Source organism: Sebastes umbrosus, chromosome 3 (genome assembly GCF_015220745.1).
Source record: "Sebastes umbrosus isolate fSebUmb1 chromosome 3, fSebUmb1.pri, whole genome shotgun sequence".
In the NCBI taxonomy this organism is placed as follows: Eukaryota; Metazoa; Chordata; class Actinopteri; order Perciformes; family Sebastidae; genus Sebastes; species Sebastes umbrosus.
This window is the reverse complement of record NC_051271.1, coordinates 5378630-5406132: the sequence shown is the minus strand read 5'-3', so window position 1 is coordinate 5406132 and position 27503 is coordinate 5378630. Positions and strand designations below refer to the sequence as shown.

The following is a 27503-nucleotide window of genomic DNA, read 5'->3' as shown; positions in this document are numbered from 1 at the left end:
TCTTGCTATGAAACTTGTAGAGAGATGTGAAGTGAATAATGTTATCTCCGAGTGCAGACAGCAGAAACAGCAAGTTAGAATCATAAGCTGGGTGATATTGCAACAAGTATAAAAGAACATGAGTATATTGTGCTTTGCTTGAAGCATCGCTGCAACTGGTTGGCTGTCCTTGCCCTGCTGTGATCTGAGTTCAGGTTTTGATGGATGAAAGCAGCAAGTGCAAATGAAGCAATGGCAAGTTCACATCCATCCATGGATTTTCTAAGCCGCTTATCCAGTTCAGGGTCACAGAGGGCTGGAGCGTATCCCAGCAGGCATTGGGAGAGAGGCAGGGTGCACCGAGGATGTCAGTCTGTCACGGGACAAACACACATACAGACAGACAACCACATTCACACTCAGCTCAGAAGAAAGAGGAGAAGGATGTCAGCGAGGTGACGTGTGACTCAGAGAGATTTGCGTGGAGTCTTGGAGGGACGAGACCGATAGAGTCTTACAGTTTGTAGTGTGGAAACCCAGAAGTTTTTCAGCAGATTCCCTGTTGTAATCATAGTATTTACGATGTGAACAGAAACTATGTTCTGTGGGTCACGCAGGTCTATGTCACATTTTGCTCTGTGACATAAAGTTACACCAGCAAAGTAATTTGAAGCTATAGATTTGTGGCTTTTAGATGCAAAGTTCCTCATTTAACGATAAATACCTGAACAAACATCTCGACATACTGTATCTAAGTGTCTTTATAGTATTGTGCTCTCGTATACGCTAACATAATTCTTAGAGCCACTTTACAATACATTACATTTTACAATTACTTCTGTATTTTTTTTTATCAATGTCCATATTGTTATATTATTATTTCTCCATGTTTTATATTCAATGTTTCTTATCCACTTTTTAACTCCTACTCATTTACTCATATTTGAACTTGTCTTTATTTTGTCACTTGTGAGGACATTGAACCAATTAACCTATAACTATATGTTAGAGTTAGAGATTACGATCAGTTCTTTTATTCTCATAAATATATAGATAGATAGATAGACATAGGATAACAAACTATATACATTACACAAGTGTGCAAATTAGCTGCAAAAATCATGTGCCTCTGTGTCCTCCGGTGTCCTCCGGTGCTCCTAATGACATCTTCAAGATTTCTCAGACCGGAGGAAAATAACCAATCAGAGCCGATCTGGAGTCTGACGTCTCTGAGCAGCTATCAGTCATCGATAACCCCGACCAACGGTCAAACTCTGCAGCGCTGATCAAATATGAATCAATATTCTGTTACTGTAATGCCTATTTCTCGCATGAAATGTCATCAGAAACATCTGGTAGTGTACTGTTTAGCTGTAATATGAAAAAGTTTGTGACCCGGCTGCCATGTTGAGATCAGTTGAGGTAATACCAAGCACCGCCCACCAGCCGGAGCAAACTTTCTAATTTTACAGCTAAGCATTACAGTAACAGAAAATATATTTGATCAGCGCTGCCTAGTTTGACCGATTCGTTGTTTTCCTCTGGTCTGTGAAATCTTGCAGATGCCGTTAGGAACACCGGAGGACACCAGAGGACAGGACACCGGAGGACACCAGAGGACACCGGAGGACACAGAGGCACATGACTTTTTTCAGATTACCTTTCTTATGCACTACTGTAAGAATATAGTGACCGTTTTATGAAAATAACTTTTATAAATCATATCATATTTGCTTTTTTAAAGCCTGAAAACAGAGCCATGAGGATGTGCAGAAGTCTATTTTTCTCTCAGAACACTTGAATTACAATATGCTGAAAGGTTATTATGGAATTTTTGCCCAATGATGCCAATAATTGTTGTTATACGATACGATACGATACGATATGATGTGATACAACTTCATTGTCAGTTTGCACTAAAATTAATTTTGCATTCATAGGCAGCTCAGTTTGAGAGAAAGTACACATACAATAGACATACTGTTACCATAGACAGACAGACACATCAGACAAAAAACAAAACACATCACAATTATTCATACATAACCCATTAAAAAATTACCATATGTCCTCTGGATTTACATGTCTTTTGCAGCACATTTATTATTATTTAACAACAAGATGTTATGTTAATGTATTGCGATGTATTATGCTAATAATATAAGTAGTAGCCTAGTAGATCTAGCCTAGCAACGCAATTCTGTTGCAATTCCGTCAAAATGCCGAATGTTTCAGACAGAGGGAAAATACAGGCATATTCAGCCAAACAGTATGAGGAAAATAAAGTTTTTTTTAACATTACAGCATGTAAACATGTTCTAGTAGACACACAAAATACAAGTATGAACCTGAATATGAACATAATATGGGACCTTTAAGTTGTTATATGTTTATAATGATAATAATAATTGTTGTTATGCTTATAATATAAGTAGTAGCCTAGTAGATGTAATCCAGCCTAAAGTAGTATTAATTGAATCTTGTTCCCTATACCTTCTTGGTGTTAATTGAAAAGCCCCAGAGAGCACTGATGAGGTGTTTGAGGTGTCGCTGGCCCTTTAAGAGATGTTTTGACTCGGCACGTGCTTGCGTTATAAGAGGAGCAGCATCAAACACGGTGACCGTTAGTTACCTCTGTCTCTCTGCTCGGCTCCGCTCGGCTGCTACTCGGCTCGACTCGGCTCCGCTCGGCTGCTGCTCGGCTCGACTCGGCTGCTGCTCGGCTGCTGCTCGGCTCCGCATCGAGCTGCGCTATAAAACCCTGCTGGAGGAAAAAAAAAAATAGTCAGACAGTGAGACGCGGAGCTGCCGGAGGACCACAACACAAAACTGGAGGTCTATTCATCTTTTTAAAGAGTTGTTCTGGAGGAAGGATTTCACTGTATGAGAAGAGACAGAGAGGATATTATCACCTTTAGGTGAGTTTGGAGGTTTTTTAGGGTTGGATGTGAGTTCTGGGGGTTTATGAGTTTCTTTGTTGGGTCAACAAAGAGATGTATGCCACCGTGGTACAGTTAAAGTATATTGTCATACCACTATTCCTTCATGTAGGCAATGGTTAATGCTGTGTTTGGGCTTAACACATGTTGGTGTTGAGTCCTATGGTTAATTGCTGAGTTTTTTTATGTGTTTTTATTTCAATTTAACATCACAAAGTTGAACAAAAACTGCAATGTGTTGAATGGACTGTGTGTTTTTAATGCAATGTGGTTGTTTGAGTGAGCTGACACAGGTTGTTTTTGCTGTTTTTGTGCTCTTTTATTGTGTAGCTGTATCCTCTTTTAGGACCAGTAATCAAGGTAGCTACAGGTAACAAAGAGCTTCCGGTTAGGTATTCCAAAATAAAAGCCTCCTTTTGTGGCAACATCTTGATTTGATTCAAAAATATATACATTAAGGCAAGGCATCTTTATTTGTAGAGCACATTTCAGCAACAGGGCAATTCAAAGTGCTTTACATAAACATTCAACAACATTGGGACAAAGTGCAAAAGAACTTTAAGACATAATTAAAACAGTTATAAAAACATTAAAGATTAAAACATAAAAACAAGCTAAAAATAAAAGCTAGGATAGAAAATAGCAGACAAGAGTAAAATCTATAGTGCAGTATAAGATCATTATCTGGTTTAATAAAAGGCAGCAGCAAACAGGAAAGTTAAATTACAAAAAACAAAAATTATAAAAAACATTAAAGAAGAAAGTGAGAAGTGGAAAGCAAATGTTTCTGTCTTCAATTTAAAGCCACTGCACACTTTTTCAGCTTAATGGTACTTTATGTAGTCATATTATTTCTTAATATTAATCTTGTCTCTAGGTGGAGGCTTCAGATAAGCTCTTCCTACACTGTATATTATTCTTTCTTTCATTTTTTGTTATTTTGTATAGTCTTACATTGTGCAAAACAAATAAACAAAAAAACAACAACTTAATGGCAAGTATTTTCAGGGTCTTATTTATTGAGGTTTTATTCTGAAAGCACATCCGGCTTCCTTGTAGTGTAACTTTGGCTGACTTGCTTTTGGGTCAGCATCGCACAGCTGAATGACCGACAGTAACCTTTATTTTAATAGAACAATGAAACACAAAATAGCAATAAAAAAGCCAATCAATCAGATGATGAATATTGACATTAAAAAATGACATTATGTCATACTGTTGACAAAAGTGGAAAAATATGCCCCTTATATGATAATTAACAGTTTATCATTCCTTTCATGTTTCCATGTGTTTATCATATGTGTGAGATCAGTGTAATGTTTTAGTGTTTTTATTTATGAATGCTGCAGTGTTGGTGCATCGTCGACGTTACTTGCTTCATTTTTTCATTCTCTGGTTTTTGAAGATGCAAAAAAATATATCTTTCATACAATCATCGAAGGTCTTTTACAGTATAGTCTTTTTTTTTGTCAGGGGAAAAAAAATCATTGTTTTGATAGGGTTTTCCATTTTAAATGATCTGTTATGTATGTTTGGTAAACAATGAAGACACTGGAGTTTTGAGAATAAAATCCTGTATGAGTGCGATGTAACACGTGAGTGAGAATTGATGGTAAACAAGTATAAAAAAGGAGGTTTGTGTTTTTACCACTAGAGGCGCTCTGGCTCTGCACCATTCTGGCTGCTGCTGCTGCTGATCAACACTCAGCACAGAGTCTCTCTCTCTTATCTCTCTGCCTGCGATGTGTTTTCACCACCAAAACCACACGATGTATGGAGGGTTAAACTCCTCAAAAACGACTCAAGCTTTTTCTTTTCTGCAATCAAAATTGGTATCCAAAAATATGGGATATAATTAGGAAGGAAAGAAGAATCCATTCAATGTGTGCCAAATGTGACGAAGGTGTAAATTGTATAGGTTGTTGTCCACCCACACGAAAACAGCAACAGTGCAGACCATAATATGGCAATGTAGGTGTTGTTTTCCCCCTTATTCATTTGGATTTGTGCTTTTAGCTTGTGGAGCCTATTGAAATATACATTCAGAGAAAAAAAATCCACATTTACTGTAAAAGCATATAAGGTATTTTGTGACTAAGGACAAGCTGGTGCTGATGTTGTTTTTGTCTTGCGATAAAGGCATTAAAAAGAATTTCATATTGTGCCCTTGTTGCATAAATCACCTGATATCTGCTTAAGTCATTCATTCAAATGTCCAGTTGTGTATTCAGAATCAGAATCAGCTTTATTTGCCAAATACAAGGAATTTCCTTGATTTGTTTTTTGCATCTCTCTAAGCGTACTTACACAGAAATAGAAACAGCTAGAGGCAAGGACAACAAAGCTTGACAAATAAAAGGCAAGGAATAGACAGAACTGTTATGTACACAAGTGTTTGTTTTTAAATGATGTTTTCTTCAGTAAGTCTACAGCAGCTATTTTATATTGTTTGTCAATGAAACTGTTCAATATGTGCCGCAGCCGCTGCCGTTATATCAGTGACTCATGGAGTAAACAGATGTACTAGTACAGCAGATATTGTACATGGGTCACTGTGCTGTTTACTCATCCCAAAGGTCCTGTTGCGACATTTCATACATTCCAGTGGATTCACTTAATACAGCCAGTTGCATGAAGCTGTGGAAAATGTGTGCAATACAATCGAGCTACTGGTGTAAAAAACAAAATGTTGTTGACATCTGTTTTGTGTTTTGTTCCCAATAGTTGTCCTTTTGGCCATCCCCAATGGCGATTATTGAATGCTCGAAGGCGTACATCCTGGCAGTGATAAATTAGTTTCACCCTGCAAGCAAGTGGAGGCTGCCGGGGCAGTGGTTTAGATGTGGCTGGTCTCATTATGATTGCATTAGAGGAAAACAGGTGTCAAACCATAGAAGTCTGGATTAGTGATTGGATTAAGGCAGGACTTTTTTTTTCAACCCACAAGCAAAGCATCATGTTTGAACATCACTGTGTCCTTGGCGTCGTTGAACTGTTGTTCCACTTTCTGACATCACCTTTATACAGAATAAAGGGAACTCAATATAATAAACAGGATGGCCATGATCCTTTGTTTAAAGATTTCCAACTGCAACTCTAAACTATCCATCAAACTTGAAGTAACAGACACAAAAATGACAGCATTGTTTTGTAAGATTTTGTGTATGGACTTTAGACGGGGATGTACCCAATGTCTTGATTAGCTCTTTGAGATAAAAGTTAAATGTTTACCATAATACAATGTCTCTTCTTTAGATTACATAACGACGCTGTTCATTTAAGACCTAAGCCATACTTTCCTCTTGTGCTGTAAAGCACGGTGACCTTAATATAGGAGTTAAGGGTCTCAGTCTTGAGTGGCTGACCTGGTTTTAGCTCCTGATGGTCTGGGTGTCTGTCTCAGAAAACAAGATTACAAAATTAGCTGGATAACTCCTGATAAGTCCATGTTTCTGATTTGTGGGGCTTCCCCACTTGTGGGGTTTGACTTACCATCCAGTAGAGCTGAGCAATATACCAATACAATTTCGACATCGTGATATGAGACTAGATATTGTCCTAGAATATCACGATGTGGCATAAATGTTGTCTTTTCCTGGTTTTAAAGGCTGCGTTACAGTAAAGTGATGTGATTTTCTGAACTTACCACACTGTTTTATTATTTACCTTTACCCACTTAGTTATTATATACACTTTACTGATCATTATTTATCAAAAATCTCCTTTTTTTTCCATATCGCCAAGCCCAAAGTCATTGTTCTTTGAGCAAAAAGACACACAAAACTGCAATGAATATTTTGTGTGTGTTGGTGTTTCTTTCTGGAGTCCAAAACAAGCCCGGGCAATACCCGAGGACTTTTGAATCTGCAAATAGAATAAACAAATAGACATGAAAAAGTGTGCGCCCGGCCCCACAAAGGTTTTCATATGAGGGTGAATCATGTGTCCTTCAGTAAATCTGAGATAGTCCAGTTTCTAGCAACAAAAAAAAAATAGTGTAAAAGTGAATCTGCTTATTACGTTACTTTGGGTAAACCCACTAATGCTGTTTAATCAGCGGGTCGTCTGAACAATGGGGAGTGGAGATGCTTTCTTGTAACATTTACATCAAGTACTGCGTGTGATACCGAGGTGTCGACGGGGTGAAAATTGTGATGATAAAAAGGATTAACAACAACTTTCACCACATTCAAATACTGCCCACCACCCACTCATTGTCCCAGTTCAGCTGTGGCTCGACCTTTGGACAGATGTGTCAACATCAGGTGGACCTGAAACTGCAGCGGTTAGCAGCCTCCCTCAGTCATCAGGCGACTTCATCTGCTGAGTGTTGCTGAAACTTTTTTGGCTGGTCTGCTTTTCAGAACAGTTTTGTTCAATAGGTGAATCTGTTGTTATGATTATTTTTCTGTCAGTCTTTGTTTCGGATGGCACTTTCATGTATTTTAGTTTTAACAGTTTTTTTTAGATCAACCGGATGTTACAGCCATATTTGCTACAGTTGCGTGCATTTGGTTATGGTTTTGTTGATGTAGCGACTTTCTGTTCTGTTTTCACATCAGTGTTGTGCGTCAGTGTTTGGGGGATTTACAGGTTGTTTTTTTCTAAATCATATCTTTTTCCACAGGAACAAAGTTGGACTGCAGAGGGTTAGTTAGCTGACTGTGTTTTAATCTGGGGCCCTTTCACTGCGAGGAAAGTGTTGCTTAGTTTTGCCTGTTTTACATGTACAAGTTTGCAGTGGTTGACCGTCTCTCAATGTCTTTTTGGGTTGACAGTGAGGAGCTGGAGCGTGCTCAGTGAGGTTGGGAAGACGTCAACATGTCCGTCTCCACTCAGCTGGGTTTACTGCTTTGGAAGAACTTCACCTACCGACGGAGACAGACTGTAAGTAGGAGTTATTCAGATTACTGACTCACGAGAACAATAGACTGGATGAGTACACAGTACAGTACGCAGTCAGTTATCTATTATCTATTTATTGTTTTGTTTTTTTAATTTATTTAATTTAAAACAGCTTTTCACTAATCCATGCTGTGTTATTTCTGTTCATTTTATTTTATTCATGATCCACAAAGTAAACTTTTTATATTTAAATGTTCGTCTCACAAGTGCAGTATTGTGTATGCTGCCAGGCAGAATCATGAGCTTACGTTGCATTGTCCTCCTGTTTGAAGTTAGTTGTGCTAATAATGCAATCAAGCACATTTTCAGGTCAATCCACAAAACAAGATTAAAAAACGGAGTTGTCTCTGTTCTTTTGTATAATTTCCTCTGAATGCTTTGTCACATTTTCGATGGATCACCTTTAAATCGGAAGTGATTCTTCCAGTGCCACATGACCAGTCACAAGGGCTTTACAAAGACTTTCTAGATCTTTATGTCTTTCCCATAAATATGCGGCCCACAACAATGGAAAGGATGTGATTCTCCTCTGAAGCCATTCGGACTGAGAAGCATTACAGTTTACAAATGACTGTGAGTCAGTCAAAGATGTGATGATGACACATGTCAGATGCATTGTCCAGTTACCATCTTGTCCTGGTTGATGCCCACGCACTCAAAGTTATGTAAAACTAATTCAGTTCCAAGCTGCAGCATAGTGGCTCTTTATATGTCAGGAGGCTCGTCTGCATGCAATTAAGCCAGTTGACCATGAAGCAGAAACTCCTCCTGAAATTGGCGGCTGTGGCTGCTTGACATTATGTTTCCAACAAAGGGATACAGTGCGTTTCCTGAGACAGCGTCTTTATTCTTATCCCGGCGCTGCATGTGTGCCATGCTGGTTAAAGGCAGCTGAAGTAGAGGGGCCATATGGAACAGATGGACATAGTCCTCTAAACCCCTGCAGACACCTCTCTCTCTCTCTCTCTCTCTCTCTCTGTCTCTCTCTCTCTCTCTCTCTCTCTGTCTCTCTCTGTCTCGCTCCGTCTCCCCTTATTAACCCATATACTGTACCCAGACTCATGGTGGGATTACTGTTTACAAAGGACAACAACTGATAGCCCCTCTACACACACACACACACACACACACACACACGCACACACACACACACATGATGTTGTTTTTCTTCTAAAGCAGCAGAGATTACCTTTAATTGAACTGGAAATACACAAAAACTGCAAAGTACAAAGGAAACTTGTCACTGTTTTGGGATGATTAACTCACTTGTATCACACGTTTTTGTTTCCCTGGAGTGTGACGCCTTCTGTGAATCACTTGATTGATCATCTTTTTTGTCTTCCTCTCTTAGATCCAGCTGCTGATTGAGATCATCTGGCCCCTGTTCATCTTCTTCATCCTGATCTCAGTCCGAATACATTATCCACCCTACGAGCAACATGAATGTAAGCAGACGGGGAGGATTAGTTTCTTACTTCATTCACATCTAATACAAGAATGCAGTTTCCTTGCTTTTTTAAATAATATAAAAAGATAAATTCCTCATTTATTCTGAGGAATTCTACCAGGAGTTACTTCTTATTTTTCATGCTAATTTATGGCCTTTTTCTATTTATCTCAAACACAGCGGAGTATGTTTTTAAAATGCTGAGTATCAGTCTGTTATTCAACTGCTCTTAGATGTCCGTCTATTTTTAGCCGTTATTTTTTTATGCTCTTGTTTCTTGGTCAGATCAACATGTTAGTAAGCCTGAAGGTTTCCACGTTTTTGTCACATTAGGACGGGTCAGATTTGTCAACATTTGTTTGCACTGTGTGAACATGTAATAGGACCTTTAGCTCCTGGAAAAGTTGGTTTCACAACTTTGGCCACGTTTAAACTCAATAAGATTATCACTGGTCGAAAGCGCAAACAAAAAAAAAAAAATCCATGCGCCTGCACCTTTGGGATAAAATCATGTGTTGTTATGTAATCATTATGAGCTCGCATGCGATCGCTTTGTTTTCCACAAAACCAGTTCCCCTATTTGGAGTAAAAATCATTGATATCAAATGACAGTGTGGCACAAGTCAGTCTGAACCCAGTTAACCCGGTGAACTCCAACATCCTGACCCCCTTCTTGCCCGCTACACATATCTTGTCAGTATAATAGCTAGTTAACCTCAGTAAATTGCAGTAGTGGCAGTAAAGTTAGCTGATAAGAGTGCAAACAATCGTAAAGATAACGTCAGTGCAACCGCTGCAATAACAGCTGTTATAGTTAGCCTGGGTTATAATGAGTTGGAAATACTGTTTTTGTTTTTGTTCCAGTTCTGTGAAAATATCTTACACATTAACAATAGTTAACTTGACTGTTATTAAAACAGCTGGCTAATAATTTACACACAGTGGAATACAGTCTATGGGTTGAGGTTTGTTTGGTGGAGAGTAAAGTGGAAGAAGACACTTAACGTTTAAGGATTCTCCTGATTTGCAAGAACATCTGTAAGTTTAGACGATTTTCTGTTTTACTGTTTAACTGTATGCTCTCCCTGTCCTTTCCAGGCCATTTCCCTAACAAGGCCATGCCCTCAGCGGGTACCCTGCCCTGGATGCAAGGCATCATCTGTAACGCCAACAACCCCTGCTTCCGTAACCCTACGCCTGGCGAGAGTCCCGGGGTGGTGGGGAACTTCAATGATTCTATGTGAGTAACATGGAACCTCTTGCTGATTCACAGTTATGTCACCGCTTTGAATGATTCAAAGTATTCACGTCTCTTTTAGCGCTGTCAAAGTGTCAAATGCATTTACACAATCAATCTTCCGGAGGTTGTACTAGCTCGTCAGGAAGGAGGCTAAATATCGCTTCAAACTTGTGCTGATTTTTGCCGAGGAAAAACTGTCATGGCCATTTTCAAAGGGGTCCCTTGACCTCTGACCTCCAGATATGTGAATGAAAATGGGTTCTATGGGTACCCACGAGTCTCCCCTTTACAGACATGCCCACTTTATGATAATCACATGTAGTTTGGAGCAAGTCATAGTCAAGTCAGCACACTGACACACTGACAGCTGTTGTTGCCTGTTGGGCTGCAGTTTGCCATTTTATGATTTGAGCATATTTTTATGCTAAATGCAGTACCTGTGAGGGCTTCTGGACAATATCTGTCATTGTTTTGTGTTGTTAATTGATTTCCAGTTATAAATATATACATACATTTGCATAAAGCAGCATATTTGTCCTCTCCCATGTTGATAAAAGTATTAAATACTTGACAAATCTCCCTTTAAGGTACATTTAGAACAGAACACAAAATGTGTGATTAATTTGCGATTAATCGATCGATTGACAGTCCTACTCACTTTGCATTAATGTTATTAAATCTTTTTATCAACATCGTAATTATGATTCAGTCACAAAATGTATTCTTTTAGAAACATTTCGAAAAGATACTCTGAGGCTTTCGAGACATATGAAACAGCGTGTCTGATTTAGTCTGTTTCTGCAAACATCTCCAGAATCTCCCGTCTGTTCCTCGACGCCAAGAAGATCCTGCTCTACACTCAGAACGATAGAAGCTACGATGGCTACAAAGGGCTGCTGAGGGCCCTCAGGAAGCTGCAGAAGAACACTGCCAGTAAGTTTCTTACATTAAGTTTTTGAATGACCAACTGATTGATCACTTCAGTCATCGATCGTCCATTCATTCTTTTTTTTTTTTCTTGCCTGTGAGCTCATTGAAACAGAGAGGAACAACGCCTACACAGTTGCAGGTGCAGATCTGATTTAACTGAGTCAATGACTCACACCTACAGCTGATTCACACATTGCTGTTGATGCTGCTGAGCTTCAGCTCGGGAAATATTTAGGTTCATAAAAACATGTTGTTTCCCAAAGAGGTAGATTTTGTCACGATATTTAATCTTGATGATTATCTTTTGATCCTTCTTTTAGAAACACAGTAGATTGTAGTTTGTTCAGGCATGGTGGTCTCACAAATGGAGGCCCTCTCTCCTTTCCACATTTGTCTTACATGTTGAAATATTCCACATTATATTTGCAAACAAGCCAATATTATCAAGTTGTTGAGTGAAAGATACATGTGTCTGATGTCAGAGAGTGAGGCGTACCACTCATTTAGTACAAAGTGAATGAAGCTTGAATCATTGCAGATCAATAAATTAAGAAATAAAGGGATTAGCTACATGTTAAAACTAAATAAAGAGACTGCTCATGATCACTTTCAAGGTGCAGCAGCTGATTTTAGCTTGAAGTCTACAGCGCAGTGTTCAGACTAGTGTAACATGTCCCTTCCTTATCGCTGCCTGCCAGCCGTGGCGGGCCCCTCTCCCAGAGGTCTCTGTTATTACGTACCAGTGGTGGCAGGAAAAAGCAGAAAATTGTGGACCACCCTGACGATCATGAAACAATCACTGCACAGATCTGATCAGATCTGGTCACAGACGTGATCCTGCTATCTCTGCTGACGGTTTTACGTACACATTTAATCATAATCTTACATTTCAGTGCTGTGGTTTGTAGAAGAACGTTGTGGAAAAAAGAAAGCAAGAGATATTTATTACCGTGACCTTGGCTGTTTTGGAGCAGAGAAAGGTCATCTGTCTAAAATAACATCTTGTTGATGACTCCGTCCAAAGCAGACTGAAAATAGGAAACGGCTGCTGTGTTAAAACTGCACTGACTTTACTTCACTTGAATAGAAGTCACACAAACACATTAACTTTGCTCAGTGAAAGAGATTTTTTTTCAATTCAGCACCCATTATTCTGGTGTGGGAGGCATGCTGGGAGCAATCTCTGTTGTCCAAAGACAGTCGGGACAAAAAGAAAATGGAAAACATGTTATGACAAAAAAACAACAAAGGGCATTACAGGACAGAGAGCAAGAACAGAAAACAGAAGTAGTGACCTCAGTTAATTGCTGTAGTGAAACGAGGGCGTCTAATTGGACTGGGTGTCATTTTGTTTGTTCCATCGGGGTTGCTACAGCAATATTTCTCTGATACACAGTTAGTTTCTATAAATAAAAGAGGGATATAAGCTTAGTTTCACATCAGACCTTAATGAAAGGCTAAATTGTACCATCAGAAATTATGCAACGAAACAGAACAATCAAGGTTGTTGTTTTTGGCTACAGTCTGCTAGACTAGCCTAGAGGTACGCTACGTTATGCAATGGTCCTACAAAGCATAACATGGCCTGAAAAAAAGGAGAGAGATTACACTTTAGAGCAAATAAATAGAAAATAATAATTAATATTCATTTTTAACTCTAAAAAAATCCTAAATTTGCAGTTTGATTGATTGGTATGGGATGTATAGAATATATGTGATCTTCTATCTGTGGGCCATTTCATTTTATCTGGATTTATTATTTTAATCTGTGCACTTCATCACAATTGATATCTACTGTAAATGCACAGCAGCGTTGTGCTCAATCCCATTATTCCACCTTTTAATCCACGTGAGGGAATGCACCAACGTAGCGCCGGGACAGTCATATATGATTCAGGAGGAAGCAAAGAGAGCGCTGCAGCTGCAGAGGGACGCTACGGGAATAACGGCGTGGATCAAAGATCCGAGAGTGGAGACCCTCACGTGTTGGTTAATAATTCAGCGACCGGCGGGGTCAGCGAATGAGATTTACAGTGACAGGAAAGGGGCGCGGTGAAAGGGTCAGGGAGAGGGATGAGCTTGTTTCCCCCCCCCTTAGGATAACTAGATAAATCACACAGCGGCACACACTTTATGTGATGAGGTCTGATGCATTCCTGCTTTATGAGCTGGTACAGGATGACACGGCAGATAGATGAGAGGAACAGACTTTTTGAACATTTAAAGAACAGAGTAGAGCAACATTTTTGAGATGTGAAAGGTGAGAGATAAGTACGGTCTGATTGTCAATGTTGGGCTTTTCATACGCCACAGCTTTTTCTTTCTTATCTTCCCACCTATCTTCACAAAAGTGAAACTGGATTTGCATAATGGAGGAGAACATGTTACATTTTTTAGGCTTTCAGCACCTTTCATAACGTCTTTAAAAGACTCCATTTGATTCAAAGGCTCATTGTGTCTCAGCCTGATCTTTTAAAATGGAGACTGTGCTGCCTTTTTTGCTTGAATGTATGTATTACTCGACATCAGCCCTTAAGGTCTAGCTCAACTCTTACTTTAGCCTTCAATCTAATTTCTCTAACCGTAGTGTTAAAACCAGGTCCTTGGGGAAGTGAGAAATAACATCACCGCACATTCATTTCCCGATTTAGGATGTCTATTACTCTTAATAGGTTCTCACATACAGCTCACACGGGGTCAGACATGCTCAGATAAAATCCAACAAGTTATTGCTTCCCCAGCTGTCTACATCAAAACAGCCATTGTGTGGGTTGATTTCACGGCTCCATCCATCTTTTCTTGATCAGACTGCAAAGTCACTCAGGATTCAGGAATGCTACTGTGGTAGATTTTGGGAACGTGTGCTTCCACAGAGATCACAGACCGTGTATGGACCAGTTTGACCAGTGAAGTCACGGGTTGCTAAGTGCGTGTGTGTCAAATATGAAACAGATTAGGCACCGCCAGGAGCAGGCACAGACTTGTGTAACGTGCTAACGTGGGGCTCGCCCTTGTGTACGGCTGGCTCCGGCGTATAGGAAAAACAAACACAAACACGGTTTGTTACTTCTTACGTTGTGTTCAGAAAAGCTCTCTGTTCCTGATAACTCAGGGGATTTAAACCACTTAGGCAGTGGAAGCAACGCCACGCAGATAAGATAGAAACAAGGAAACGAAGTACACACGTACAAACACGCGAGCACCTTTGCTGACTGCACAAAGTGCCGCTAGACTTTCCATCCGGTCTGGTGTGTCCTCAGGGGCCTTTGGATGCAATGCACCATGGGAGCTGTGGCTTCCTACTGGGACACTGATTAGACCTTATTAGCACTCCCTGGTTGTTCACCCCCGAGAGTTGAGGTCACACACACATGCATGCACAGAGGCCCACGGAGAGCAGGGATGTAACACACACTCTGGTGCACAGCCAAGGAGGCACTAAGGGAGAAGGACACGGCACATGTGCCCCCCTGAACACACAGAAAACACACTGTTCTGTTTCACTTCCTCTCAGGGGAAGTTCAGTTCAGTAGAAGCAAAGTGTTTCCTGTTTGTGTGTATGCGTGGGTCATCTGATAGCTTTAAAGTAAGCAAGTAGAAAAAGATTTACTGGAGATGAAGGGAAGACGAGACGGAGGGTGGTGCAGGAAGATATTTTTAATTAGCAATCAAATTTCAGCTTCAGCATTATTAAGTAGTGAGCAGAGCAGAGCAGTATTCATTCATTCATTATAAAACATATCCATCTTATAATCAGTAAAAGAACATGTCAACCTCTTTAGGGTGAGAAATAATCACTTGATGCAACATAAACGTGTGCAGTTACACAACAGATAGAGACAGCGATGTTAAAATTATAGTCCGCGGGCTGCAGGAGCTATTCCTGTGCTCTCTGCATGATTCCACTTAACCAGTGTCACCCAACGTCTAAAGACATGTTCTGGTACCACTAGTGGGTGCGTGGAGATGCTCCGGGTAAAGAAAAGTAGGTGAAAGGTGAAGACAGAGAAATGTAGGAAGGGAGAGAGTTCAGAGAGAGAGAGAGAGACAGGAAGACTGGTAACTAGAGCAAAGTGGAACGCCCTGTAGTAACCTCGGTATATAAAACTGTGTATGTGTGTGCGTGTGTGTGCGTGCAACCACACAGCTGACTCAGGCCAGTTTCAGAAATGGTTTGACTTCTTTGGAATGCAGCAAAAGTACAAAAAGCTCTCAGAGTGCAGAGAGGACAGTGCGGTTTCTGTGCTGGCGAAGTTTTCACAGTATTCAAGTACATCATTTGATTTTGGAGTCATTTGGAGTTCAGTTCAGTGATGTTTTTTGTGTGTTCTCAGTTTGAGTCCACTAATTATAGATGTATTATATATTGTGGTTATCATTGAAAATTACACCATGGAGTTCTTGCACTTGTTCAGGAACATAAGGGAATTTTAAGAGGTATACTGTGGACAAGGAAAGTCCGGGAATTTGATAGATAGAAGTCAGAATATTGAGGAATTTTATAGTCACTTAACAAGAATACACAATGATACATGTTATCACTTGTTTCTCATGGTCATTGTATGAGAAAGTGGTTTGCAGCCCAACTTTATAGTGGAAAATAACTGGAATGTTGTTGTTTATCACGCTGGGAACGCTGCCGCTGTGAGTCCTGGTATTATATGAACCGCCAAATAAATACGTCCTGATTGTTTTAGTCAGCTGCCGTTAGCATAGTTGGCTGAATCTCTGCTTTCTGTGTTTTTTTTTCTAGGTTTCAAGCTGAAGGACTTTTTGCAGGACAACGAGACCCTCTCCCACTTCCTGCACCACAACGCCTCCCTTCCTCGTCACGCGCTGAAGCAGATAGTGGAGGCCGACGTCAATCTGGAGAAGGTAGAATATTACAATTCTAAGATCTTTTTTTTAACTAAACCCCTTTATATACTGTCTTTTTCTAAAATGCCCTTCTTTAATCAACACTATATTATAAGTTATTATAAGTTTTTTATTATAGTGGCATTAAAACGAATTTGCATTAAAACAAATACATTTTAATGCCATTAATTAAATGATTAAACCACATGGGAGAATTTTGAATGTTACAGGCCTCCACCGGTATCAGCTGCCCGTAACCTGTCACAGCGTGTTATTTTTTGGTACCGACCTTTTTGTTTAGTCCTTTTCACATGAGATCATCATACTCCTCTGGCCACAGTGCACGTGCATAGATCCCATGACCTTGGCTTGACAGCATCTGTTGGGCCACAGGACTCTGCTGTGGCACAGCTAAGCCCTTAATACGCAGCAGAAAAAGTGAGGAGTAGATGGGTGAAGAGTCTGCTGGGCACCAAAAAAATATATTTATTTTTATTTTCATTTTTATTTTTATTTTTATTTTTATTTTTATTTTTACTTTTATTTTTTATTTTTATTTTTATTTTTATTTTTATTTTTACTTTTACTTTTACTTTTACTTTTACTTTTATTTGTATTTTTATTTTTATTTTTATTTTTATTTTTATTTTTTGTATTTTATATTTATTTTTCCCACAAAAAGAAAACCTAATTCTCTTTCGGATATCATTCCTCTCTCCTCCTGTGCATCATTTTCTAGCTGACATAATGATCTATTTCACGGCACTCTCTCTCACACACACACACACACACACACACACACTTCCATTCAGCTCACATTTACTCGTATAACCCAATATCACGCACATACATTGCCAGATTCTGCTACCTATAGGTCCACCACAACAACAGCTCCCACCACATCATCCCCGCTTTGCAATTGGCGGGCTGTCACATGACTGCTCCTCTCCCCTCTTCCCTTCCCCCCCATTTCTCCTCACGTGCAGAGACAGAGAGGCTCAAAAACAAACTCACGTCACACCGTCTGATTCTCTTCTACCCATCCCTTTGTCTCGGGCATCTATTGATCAGAGAACATGGTTGTCCATTAGTCCGTAAAGGCCGTTAGGAACATTATTTAAGGATGGGGGGGTGAAAATGAATAAAGGCTTATCATTGCTGTGAGATGCAACGAGATGCACGAGAGCCAACGCATAAATAGATGATCATAAAAACCTCTCAAGGGAAATATGTGTTTTGCATTCTCTATCGGACGATTACTGCGATTCCAGGTCCTCCAAACTTACTGCTGTAAGTCTTGATGTTTTTCCAATGAAAAGATTACCAGCTGTGACTGTGTGTGTGTGTGTGTGTGTGTGTGTGTGTACAGTTTGTAGTGTGATAGACATGATGGCATAATACAGACTGGTCAAGGACATCTAGATGATAAGTCAGCGTGCTCCCCTCTGGCTCTTTGTATCTCTCACACACACGCAGAGACACACTCCGAACGTCTTGACTCTGTCAGAGTGAACCAGAGCCTCTGTCCAGACCTTGAATGCTCTGATGTCCCAGAAAAGAACGTTGTGTTACTCCGCCTGCACATAACGCAGCTGTGCCTCCTCTTCCGAGTAATGTGTTGAATCCGTTTTTAAAAAAGTGAGTGGGGAGAGAGATGTATTTTCTGAATGACAAAGATAAAAAATATATATATCGCAATCACCAGATGAGTCTCTCGGAGTAGAGTTTTATTTTGATGAAAAGTCCTTGGCAAGCTCCGGCATTGACATTCATAACATTTCTTTCCCTCGACGATATCTTTCTGCGAATATAACTGTTTTGTTCTCATGGCCATGGTACCTTTTTGGACTGATACATAACGTTCTTTAACGAGTCGAGACAAACCACCAAGGGCGCTCTGTGTTGAAACACAAACCGTGTTACTCACCACATATTAATGCAATTATTACTGGTGAAGGCAAAGCAACCCAAGCATCATGTAGAAATACTCCTCTATATCTTTCCATTTGTTTTGTTTAAGATTTTTTTTTATGCTCCTGGAAGGGAGATAGAAACTATTGACTGGATCATCTCTTAATATTTATTGGCAGGACGCTCGGCTCTTTTGTTTTCTGTTTCAAAGTAAAACAGTTATTGTGTAGTATTTATTTAAACTGACGAGAGGGCATATAATGAATCCAACATGAAGGGAGATCAGTTTCTTATGCCACTATGCTGTCACAATAACACCCTGTCCTCTTTTTTCTTTTGTCCAGGTGCTGACTAAAGGTTTCGGCTTCCATCTCAGAGACCTCTGTAACACCACCCCCCTGGAGGAGTTCGTCCACATTGCCGACCGCAACGTGTCCCGTCTGACGCAAGAAATCATCTGCAAGTCCTCCAGTGATTGGCTGGACAAGGCCCAGAGCCACTTCCTGTCCAACTTGGACTTCTTCAAACCCATTCGGGTGAGTTCATCCGTTGAGTCAAACGCATTACAGTGGATTTTTTATTTTAACATCACAATCAAAAACGCAGCAACTAAATTAAAAGATTGCCATCTTTTTGTCATATTTTGGGCCATGCATCTTTCAAGGGATGTAGCGACACTGCAAGATAACCAAACCAACAAAATTAAGACCAGATTATAAAAAGATGTGCTCTGTTCTCCACTGCTAAGACATTCCCCCTCATGTTTTAACTGGAAAATACATAATATCATCACTGACCTGTGTTGCTTCATCGCTCGATAGTTGGGTGTCCTCCAAAAGCAGGATTAGGTTGTATTGGTTATGATATTCCCAGAAAATGCAATATTCTTTAGTCAACTGGGAGTCACATATTGTTTGGAAACAAGAGATTGACTCTCCTGTTTTACAAGCAGAAATATTTGTTTTCCATTTAATAACTTGGGTGTTTACTGACGATGAACTGGGACATCATGAACAAGTCCACACAGATGCAAACACACATCCACACGGTGGATGGTTGCCCCTACACTTATTTGTGACTTACTGTAATTACCTTTTGAGCTCATTTTACTGCTAAATGGGAGCCATTGACTGTGACACTAATGTTATGCGACAAGGGGGATCATTGTTTGTATAGGTCTGTCTGCATTCATCCTTTATAAATCTCTGATCCCTCGTTTTTTTCTGCTTACTTCGACACTTTTCGCTTTCTCTCTTCCTTCCGTTGTTTTCTTAACTCGTTCTCCCTCCGCCTCCTCCCTGTCCAGCATCACCTCTCCTCTGCTTGCGTCTTCCCGCACACCCTGCCCCTTTCCCATAAAACCCGTGACCCAAATGTGAGTCACGATGGTGGAGGGTGGCAAAAAAAAACATTATGTTCTGTAGTGCTGAGAAACAGACAAAGGAAGACAGACAGTAGTATCATTACCAAGTCAGCAATTCTCAATATCTCAGAGCCTCGCTGTGTTTGCCGTGCTGTTAAAAGAGATTAGAAAAGCTGCTATCTTGTCTCATGATATGAGAATGAAATCATTTCCCGTCTCACAGTGGACCTGATTCACCCAAAAACATCTTCTTCTTTATAGGAACTCAGTCTCCAAACTAGTACAAACCACACTGTTTATTGTGCGTTTTGTTTTTTGGAAAATTAATTAAGCTCAAAATGCGAGTGTAGGACGGTGGAGAGAAAGTCTGTGACCATAACTGTACAAAAGCATGATATCATCATGATATCATGATATCAAAATTTCATTTTTTTAATTGCAACGCCCCTATTTCAAATGCTGATGCAAGAATGGAAATTCCTTTTCCACAAGTAACAAAATTGTGCAAAAAGTGAGTGACCTCTTGCATGACTCAACGCCCTCCCGTTAGTTGCTCTGTGCGTGGGTGTATGTGTGTGTAAGAGGGAGAGAAATCGTTATTAGGTAAAGAGGAAACGAGACCGAAGAGTGAACAAATGAGAGAGCGCTACGGTGTCTTTCTCTCTTCTTAGACGACTGTTCTGTCTTCAGCGACACATGCGCTTTTATTGAGTGTCAGACGTTCCAGCAGCTGACAGCTTAGTGTGATAGACGGGAACACACGCACACACACACACACACAGTTTGACAGACGGGAACATAAGAGGTCAAAGCTGCGCTGACCTGTTGTTCTTTCCCGGCTCACCTTTGACCCCAATGTTGTTCCTCTTCTTTCACTCCCATTTCTCCTTTAGCACAGCCTTTCTCCCTTCTAATCTTTATCTTTAATACTAAAGTAAATAAATGAATAAAAAATGGAAAATAGTATAGATGTTAATACAACAATACATGACAGATAATAAATAAAACATAATTAAGATAATTAGAAATCTAAATGGCAAGCAATTAATGGATAATAAATCTAAAACATAATAATATGGAGATGAAAACATTATCATAAATTACATTTATGTTTTTCTACAGTTTCTTGATTATCAGATTATTATAACACACCTTTCCCCCTGCACATCAATTTAGTTTCATTGTAATGTTTCATTGTATGTCTTATTCCAGGATGTATTAATTGTGCACAGAAAACTGCAGTGTAAAATTTCTTCAACCTAAATAAAGTAAATAAAGACGCCTCTTTCTCTCCAACAGAAGGATGTGCAGTCGGACCCCAAAGTCGTCCAGGAGGTCTCAGCTGCAACCGACAATCTTCTGGAGAGCCTGGGAGCGCTGGCCGTGGAGGTAGATACACAACCCACACACAACCCACACACACACACAGAGAAAACAACCCACAGATGTTATAACAGTTACCAACAGGACCACTGGATTATTTACTTCCAAAGTTCAGGCTCCCTTAGTGTTTAAAATCAATTCTTACCAGGAATCAGCTCTCGTGAAGTAATTTACTCACACAGGGGTCACATGTAGTAGTACAAGTTGGGGGCAGATGGGTCAGGGCCATATTGACAATATTAACACATATATGCTTACATACACACTGATTCATGGAATTTCATCACATGGAGTCATACGATGGGGGATGTGGGTTTAAAAGGTGCAAAGAGCAAAGCAGGTGCTCCTGATGCACAAATGAATAATGACACAGAAAAGGAAAAAAGGGGGATTCTTAGAGATTCAAGACACACAGCATCATTGTAATACAAAAAAATATTTTTAGAAAAGCTACTAATGTGATTAAAAACAACACTGATGCATAATAACTAGGGCTGCATCTAACCGTTATTTTCATTGTCAATAAATCTGCCGATTATTAGTAGTTTGGTCTATAAAATGTCAGAAATGGTGAAAATGTGTTTCCCAAATGCCCAACCTGACGTCCTCAAATGTCTTGTTTTGTCCACAACTCAAAGATATTTGGTTTACTGTCATAGAGTAAAGAAACTACTGAAAACAATGAATCAATTATCAAAATAATTGCCGATTAATTCAACAGCTGATAACTAATTGATTAATCGTTACAGCTCTAACTGTTCATTGCTTCTCCTCAAGGCCAGCGGGCCATCATGTGTCAATATGGGTCTTGCAATTCAACATGCAGCCATGTTAATAGAGGCTTTGTTCCAACTCAGTGGGCTTTGATTTCTCTGTGGATCCCGTTCCTCTTTTTTTAGAAGCTCAGAGTCCACCTCAGATTACTATATAAAGATGACACAGATAACAAATTACAGTCTAAATCATAAAAGGTCAGCAAAAACATCTTTCACAAGCTTAAATAAGAACAAGCTGTGTGAAATAGTGGCGGCCTTACTCAGCCAACCACCAGGTGCACTGTCTCGCATACGCACGCAGTATAGGATCACATGCATACGCACACACACACACACACACACACACACACACACACACACACACTCACAATCCAGACCTATAAGCCAATGTAAGGAGCCCAGTCGGAGCTGCAGTCGGTGGTGCAAACACACAACAATGAGCATCTATTTAATCATGATTCTGTATATTTTGTTGCAAACAGAAATCGCTCCTCTTCCGTGTGTATTATTTAGTTGGAAGCAGATTATTCGGGCTTGCTTAGCTGATTGGTAGATGAGGTAAGCGGCTGGCAGAATGGAGAAATGCACTCATGTAGCCAGTAATCATCTGCAGCCTGTGTTTCAATCCAGGGCTTATCCCTGTTGGAAGGCGAAAAGAACTACACTGGTGTATTTTCAAAATGTCTTTTTAGTAGACAAGATGTGACAAACCACATGCAAATTCTGCCGGTGGAGCGAATATGTAAATATACAACTTTGACAGGCCAGAATAAACCTAACTACATTACTAGTGTGAAGTAAATGTTGGTTCAAGAAAGTCTGAAACAAGTTGCACTTGAAAAAGTTGCAGATTTTCCTCCTTTAACTCCTCAGTAGTGCTCAAGAGCCGTCCAGGCTCTTGATTTATTGTTGTTAAATCCTAATTAGTTGCGTTATTCCCCGGTCCTTAACCCTTCTCTCTTTGTAAGTAGATTATTTTGTTAAACCCAGAAGGCTGGCAGTGCAGAGATTTGAACTCCTAATAATCTGGACTCCCACTCATTCCACACTAACGTATACTAAACCCTTCATTATGAGTGGTGATAATTAATAAATTCTTCCCCTTGCATGCCTAACAAATGCATCCTCTTTTTGATAATTTATTCTAATTTAATCAACATGCTTCTCTGAGACATTAGTGATATTTATCTTCTTTGCTTTGTTTGCCCTAAGTAGCTTAAGCGGTTGCTTAGCAAAAGCGTTAGAGAGTGTGTGACTAAACTCCAGTAACCTTTCTGTTCCAACACCTAATCACTGTCATCACGGAGAAATCTACCGCCTGTAGATCGTATCTAAATTCAACTGAACCACTTTATATGGTAAGAAAGCAAAGACGTCATTTTAATTGAGGCTTTACTCAAAAGTCTATTTGCTTTTTACTGCTTTCACATAGAGCAAGAGTGCACTCTCGTAACCTCAAGAGGAACTACTCAAAAGTCTGATATTCAGGTCACAACCTGGTTTAGATGTGGTTAAACTGTATTGTTTCATGTTAATAATTCGTCTGTGATTGGCCCCTGAGCCGCTCCGGTCTAAATAGCTGTGTGCTGGAGTGGAAATTTGAACTTTAGTAACCTCATACAGGCTCTGCTACGAGGTTACTTTGGGACGAGCCTCCTCTTCTGCTGCCGTCTATCTGTGTGTGTGTGTGTGTGTGTATTTCTCACCTAGTCACCCAATGACATGGGCTTCATCCCTCTACGGAGATGACACACATACTCAGTCACACAAAAGCGTTTTCAGCACAGCCAAATTAATTCTCAGATGCACAAACCAATACAGATTTTTGGCAGGCACAGTCTGGTGCACACAGTAGTCAAACAAAAACCTACTTAAATAATATTGATACTTAAAATATTGGTCTATGTGTGTGTGTGTGTGTGTGTGTGTGTGTGTGTGTGTGTGTGTGTGTGAGCATTTGACACGGGAACAGGAGGAACAAAATGGTGGCTGAGGTTTCTGTCAGTTTTTGCGGATACTGTAGCCTCTGGCAATGAAGAGATGACACATATTCTCAAGTACATAATATGTAACACGTGCACATACACCCCCAGAGACCTGTTCAATGCATAAACAAACACAGACAGCCACACAAGAAAACCACCTACAGAAAGACCCAGATCCGGTCCTACACACACACACACACACACACACACGCACACACACACACACACACACATTATGACACCCAGTTCTTTTGAAAGAGCAGGAAGGAGACGCGTTGATGTGGCTGCAGGCTCAGCTGCAAAGCAACCGCATACAAAACGATCTCACGGAGTGTGTGTGTCGGTGTGTGTCGGTGTGTGTGTGTGCGTGTGTGTGTGTGTGCGTGTCAGTGATCCGAGAGGCAACAGTTCTCACAGTCTCACTTTCGCTTCGTTGGAAAACAGTGTTGAATATCTTGTCGACGCCGGGCAGAATAAGAATTACATGCTGTAGACTGGACGGCTTATCTGCAATTACGCTGTTGACAGAGAAAACAGTGTTATTTGTCTTGAAATGTGTCCGCCCGTTAATGTGCGTGCTGTGCATGCATGTGCTAGTGAGTGTGTGTGTGTGTGTTAGTGAGTGTGTAGTCAAGTATAATAGCGCTCTACTTGTGGAGCCTGCGGAGGTTTGCCTATTAGGAGAACGACCGATAGTAACCTCTCTTTGTTCTCGCGCCTTCTGCACTCGTTTACACCTCCTGCTCTGCTGCAACCTCTATCATCTCTCTTTCTTTCTTTCTTTCTTTCTTACTTTCTTTCTTTCTATCTTCCTCCTTTCTTTCCTTCCTTCCTTCCTTCCTTCCTTCCTTCCTTCCTTCCATCCGTCCTTATTTCTTTCTTTCTGTCTATCTTTCTTTCTTTCCTTCCTTCCTTCCGTCCGTACTTCTTTCTTTCTTTCCATATGTCTTTCTTTCTTTGTCGTTCCTTCCTTCCTTCTTTCTTTCTTTCTTTCTTTCTTTCTTTCCAGATTTCTTTCTTTGTCTTTCTTTCTCCCTTTCTTTCTATATTCTTTTCCATATTTCTTTCTTTCTTTCTTTCTTTCTTTCTTTCTTTGTCTCTCCGTTTCTGTCACCTATCTGTGACCACCTCAGGAGAAGGTGTGATTTCCTCCGGCCTCCATCCCTCCTCAGCCCGGTGCTTATCGTAAGCTTGAATAACCTCCTGCGGTTCACACTTGGGAAACAAAAGCTCTCCTCTTCTCCCACCATTTCTTTGTTTTTACTTGCACGAGAAACAAACACAAAACCCCTCCCTTCATCCCTTCCCCTATCACGAGTTAGTGACATAATTGCGTGTGTCGTCGACCAGTTTGGAGACACCAACGGGGAACTTGTGGTGACTTGTCTCTTGACCTGTAGTAACCTCAATGAACTCCCTGCTCTCTTCAGCCTGTCTTAACACGCATGTTGATAGACTGTCAAGGACAGTTTCTCTGCAGACTAGAGGGATATGTTTTGTAGTTATGATGAACTTGGTCACAGAATCTTGTGTCTCGCAGTTGTCACAAGAAAATGAAACAGATATAGTGAATACGGAACTATAAAAGGAGCGCTAATAGGAGCTGAGGAGCAACGAGGCAACAGTGCTGCACTGCCCCCAAGCCTTCAGCATTGAAATGGTTTTGATAAACCTATTACTGTATCACCAGTGAATACAGGACGATTCTTATGTAATTAAAGAAACATACATCATCAAATGCTTTTTACATAAGAAACAGTGTGATAACATCTCCTCTAGAGAGAAATGCAAACACACACACACACACAGGGAGACAGATAGGACTGGGAACAGCAGTTAACTTTATCTTAGTCAGGCAGACGGCTAAGTGCTTAGCGTCTCCACCCCGCAGCGCAGCACTTAGCTTCCATGAATACCATTCATAGTGTGCACATGATAACCTTTAATAACTTCAAACACACACACACACACACACACACAGGGGGGGGGTCATATAAGCTGCCTCTGTTGTGACAGGTGATTGCCCTTCAAATGTAGATGTGGGCATATTCATTTCACATCTCACACTGTGAGTTACAGCATGCGAGACACGTGAGATACCCTGGAGGAAGAAGCACGTACACACTGCGAGTTTGAACACAGATGAGTTGACACACGGAGCAGATATGACATGCAGAACGTTCAGCGAACTCACCAGCAGCACAGAGAGAACTTGTTCTGTTGCTGGAGGCTGATGTCATCTAGGACTAATTTCACAGACACGGATCTCTATAATTATCAGACTAAAATCATTTTCTACAGAATTCTCCTTTATTACAAAGAAAAACAGTCATAATCCATGTAATTTAAATTAGGCATGCATCGATACCGATCTATTCGATTCAATTCTATATATTATACACTGGAATTTAAATTTAAATTTGGACCAATTTCTTTATACACTTAAATTTGTACTATTTATTTTGGGCTTCGAAGTTTTGGTGAGAAATATTGGAAGGTATTTGAATCTTCGTTACAGTGCTGCTGCCACACTACTGTACACACACGCACCTCTACACATAAACAGCGATAGCGTCTGATAATAATTAGTTTAATATTGGATATGAATATTGAATAACGTTTTGGGATTATTCCTTATTTCATGGGCTATTATCGGATTTATAAATTATTATTACATACTTATATATATATTAAAAAAAAAGAAGACGAAAAAAGGAGGCGTTCAAATACTGATTCGGAGGTTGATTACCATGGCAACGGTCGAAGCTTCGAAGCATTCGGGTCAGCCATAGATTGTATAATGTTTAAAAGCAATATTTGTCGTCTGATATGTGCTTTATTGGTCTGGGAGATGTATCTGTGTGTATTTGTGTCACCTAGCTTCTCAACATTTAGACTTGGAATGATATATTTATCATCACGTTAACATTTCTCTCCCTCCAGCTTGCCAGCATGAAGAGTTGGAAGGACATGCGTAAGGAGATCCTGTATCTGAATGCGAATGCCACAGGCTCTCCAAACCAGATGTACCAAGCTGTGTCACGTATCGTGTGCGGACACCCCGAGGGAGGCGGCCTCAAAATCAAGTCTCTCAACTGGTATGAGGACAACAACTACAAGGCCCTGTTCGGTAGCCATGGCAACGACAGCGACAATGAACCCCTCTCAGCTTACGACAACTCTTCCAGTAAGAAACAGATTTATTTTTCCCTGAATCCTTGCCAATCATTAATCACAGGAGACAGATGAAGTTCAGGACTCAAAATGTGTGTTTATTTTCCAGCTCCTTATTGTAACAACATGATGCGGAGCCTGGAGTCCAGCCCCATCTCAAGGATGATCTGGAGGGCCCTGAAGCCTCTGCTCATGGGGAAGATCCTGTACACCCCAGATACTCCGGCCACACAGAGAATCATCCACGAGGTACAAAAAGGCCCCTCTTCATCTTTGTAAACCCCCCCCAAGCAGAATCATGAATGAAGCCCCATTGAACGAGGCTGAGCATGCTTGTGTGTGTGTGTTGCAGGTTAATAAGACCTTCCAGGAGCTCGGCGTGCTGAGGGACCTCGGAGGGATGTGGGAGGAAATGAAGCCCAAAGTTTGGAACTTCATGGAGAACGGCGAGGAAATGGACATGGTCAGGGTGAGTTTGGACGCATTGCCGACACACATCAGAGCCAGTCCTCTTCCTGTTTACATGAGGGCTTTAAAGACGGTAATCTGTGCATCTCTGATTATGGGTCTGATACCATACAACTCCTGAGGCTTCTGTAGGGGTCAACACCCAG

General features: G+C 40.4%; 1 protein-coding gene across 8 annotated transcripts in view; it reads left to right on the top strand.

Annotated features, from left to right (window-relative positions):
- Window positions 1-2724: 2724 nt before the first annotated feature.
- Window positions 2725-27503, top strand: part of LOC119484601 (phospholipid-transporting ATPase ABCA1-like) — a 42692-nt gene continuing 17913 nt past the window's right edge. For 3 of the 8 annotated variants that reach the window (XM_037763514.1, XM_037763515.1, XM_037763513.1), the window contains exons 1-11: window positions 2729-2897; window positions 7697-7805; window positions 9175-9268; window positions 10369-10510; window positions 11325-11443; window positions 16194-16315; window positions 18553-18744; window positions 20871-20960; window positions 26659-26902; window positions 26999-27138; window positions 27242-27358. In XM_037763514.1, the coding sequence (XP_037619442.1) occupies window positions 7740-7805; window positions 9175-9268; window positions 10369-10510; window positions 11325-11443; window positions 16194-16315; window positions 18553-18744; window positions 20871-20960; window positions 26659-26902; window positions 26999-27138; window positions 27242-27358 (1326 nt within the window). In that variant the 5' untranslated portion in view covers window positions 2729-2897; window positions 7697-7739. Of the gene's footprint in view, window positions 2898-7020; window positions 7301-7696; window positions 7806-9174; window positions 9269-10368; window positions 10511-11324; window positions 11444-16193; window positions 16316-18552; window positions 18745-20870; window positions 20961-26658; window positions 26903-26998; window positions 27139-27241; window positions 27359-27503 lie in introns of those variants that run through there. The other 5 variants (XM_037763512.1, XM_037763510.1, XM_037763516.1 and 2 more) reach the window with 4 other exon arrangements.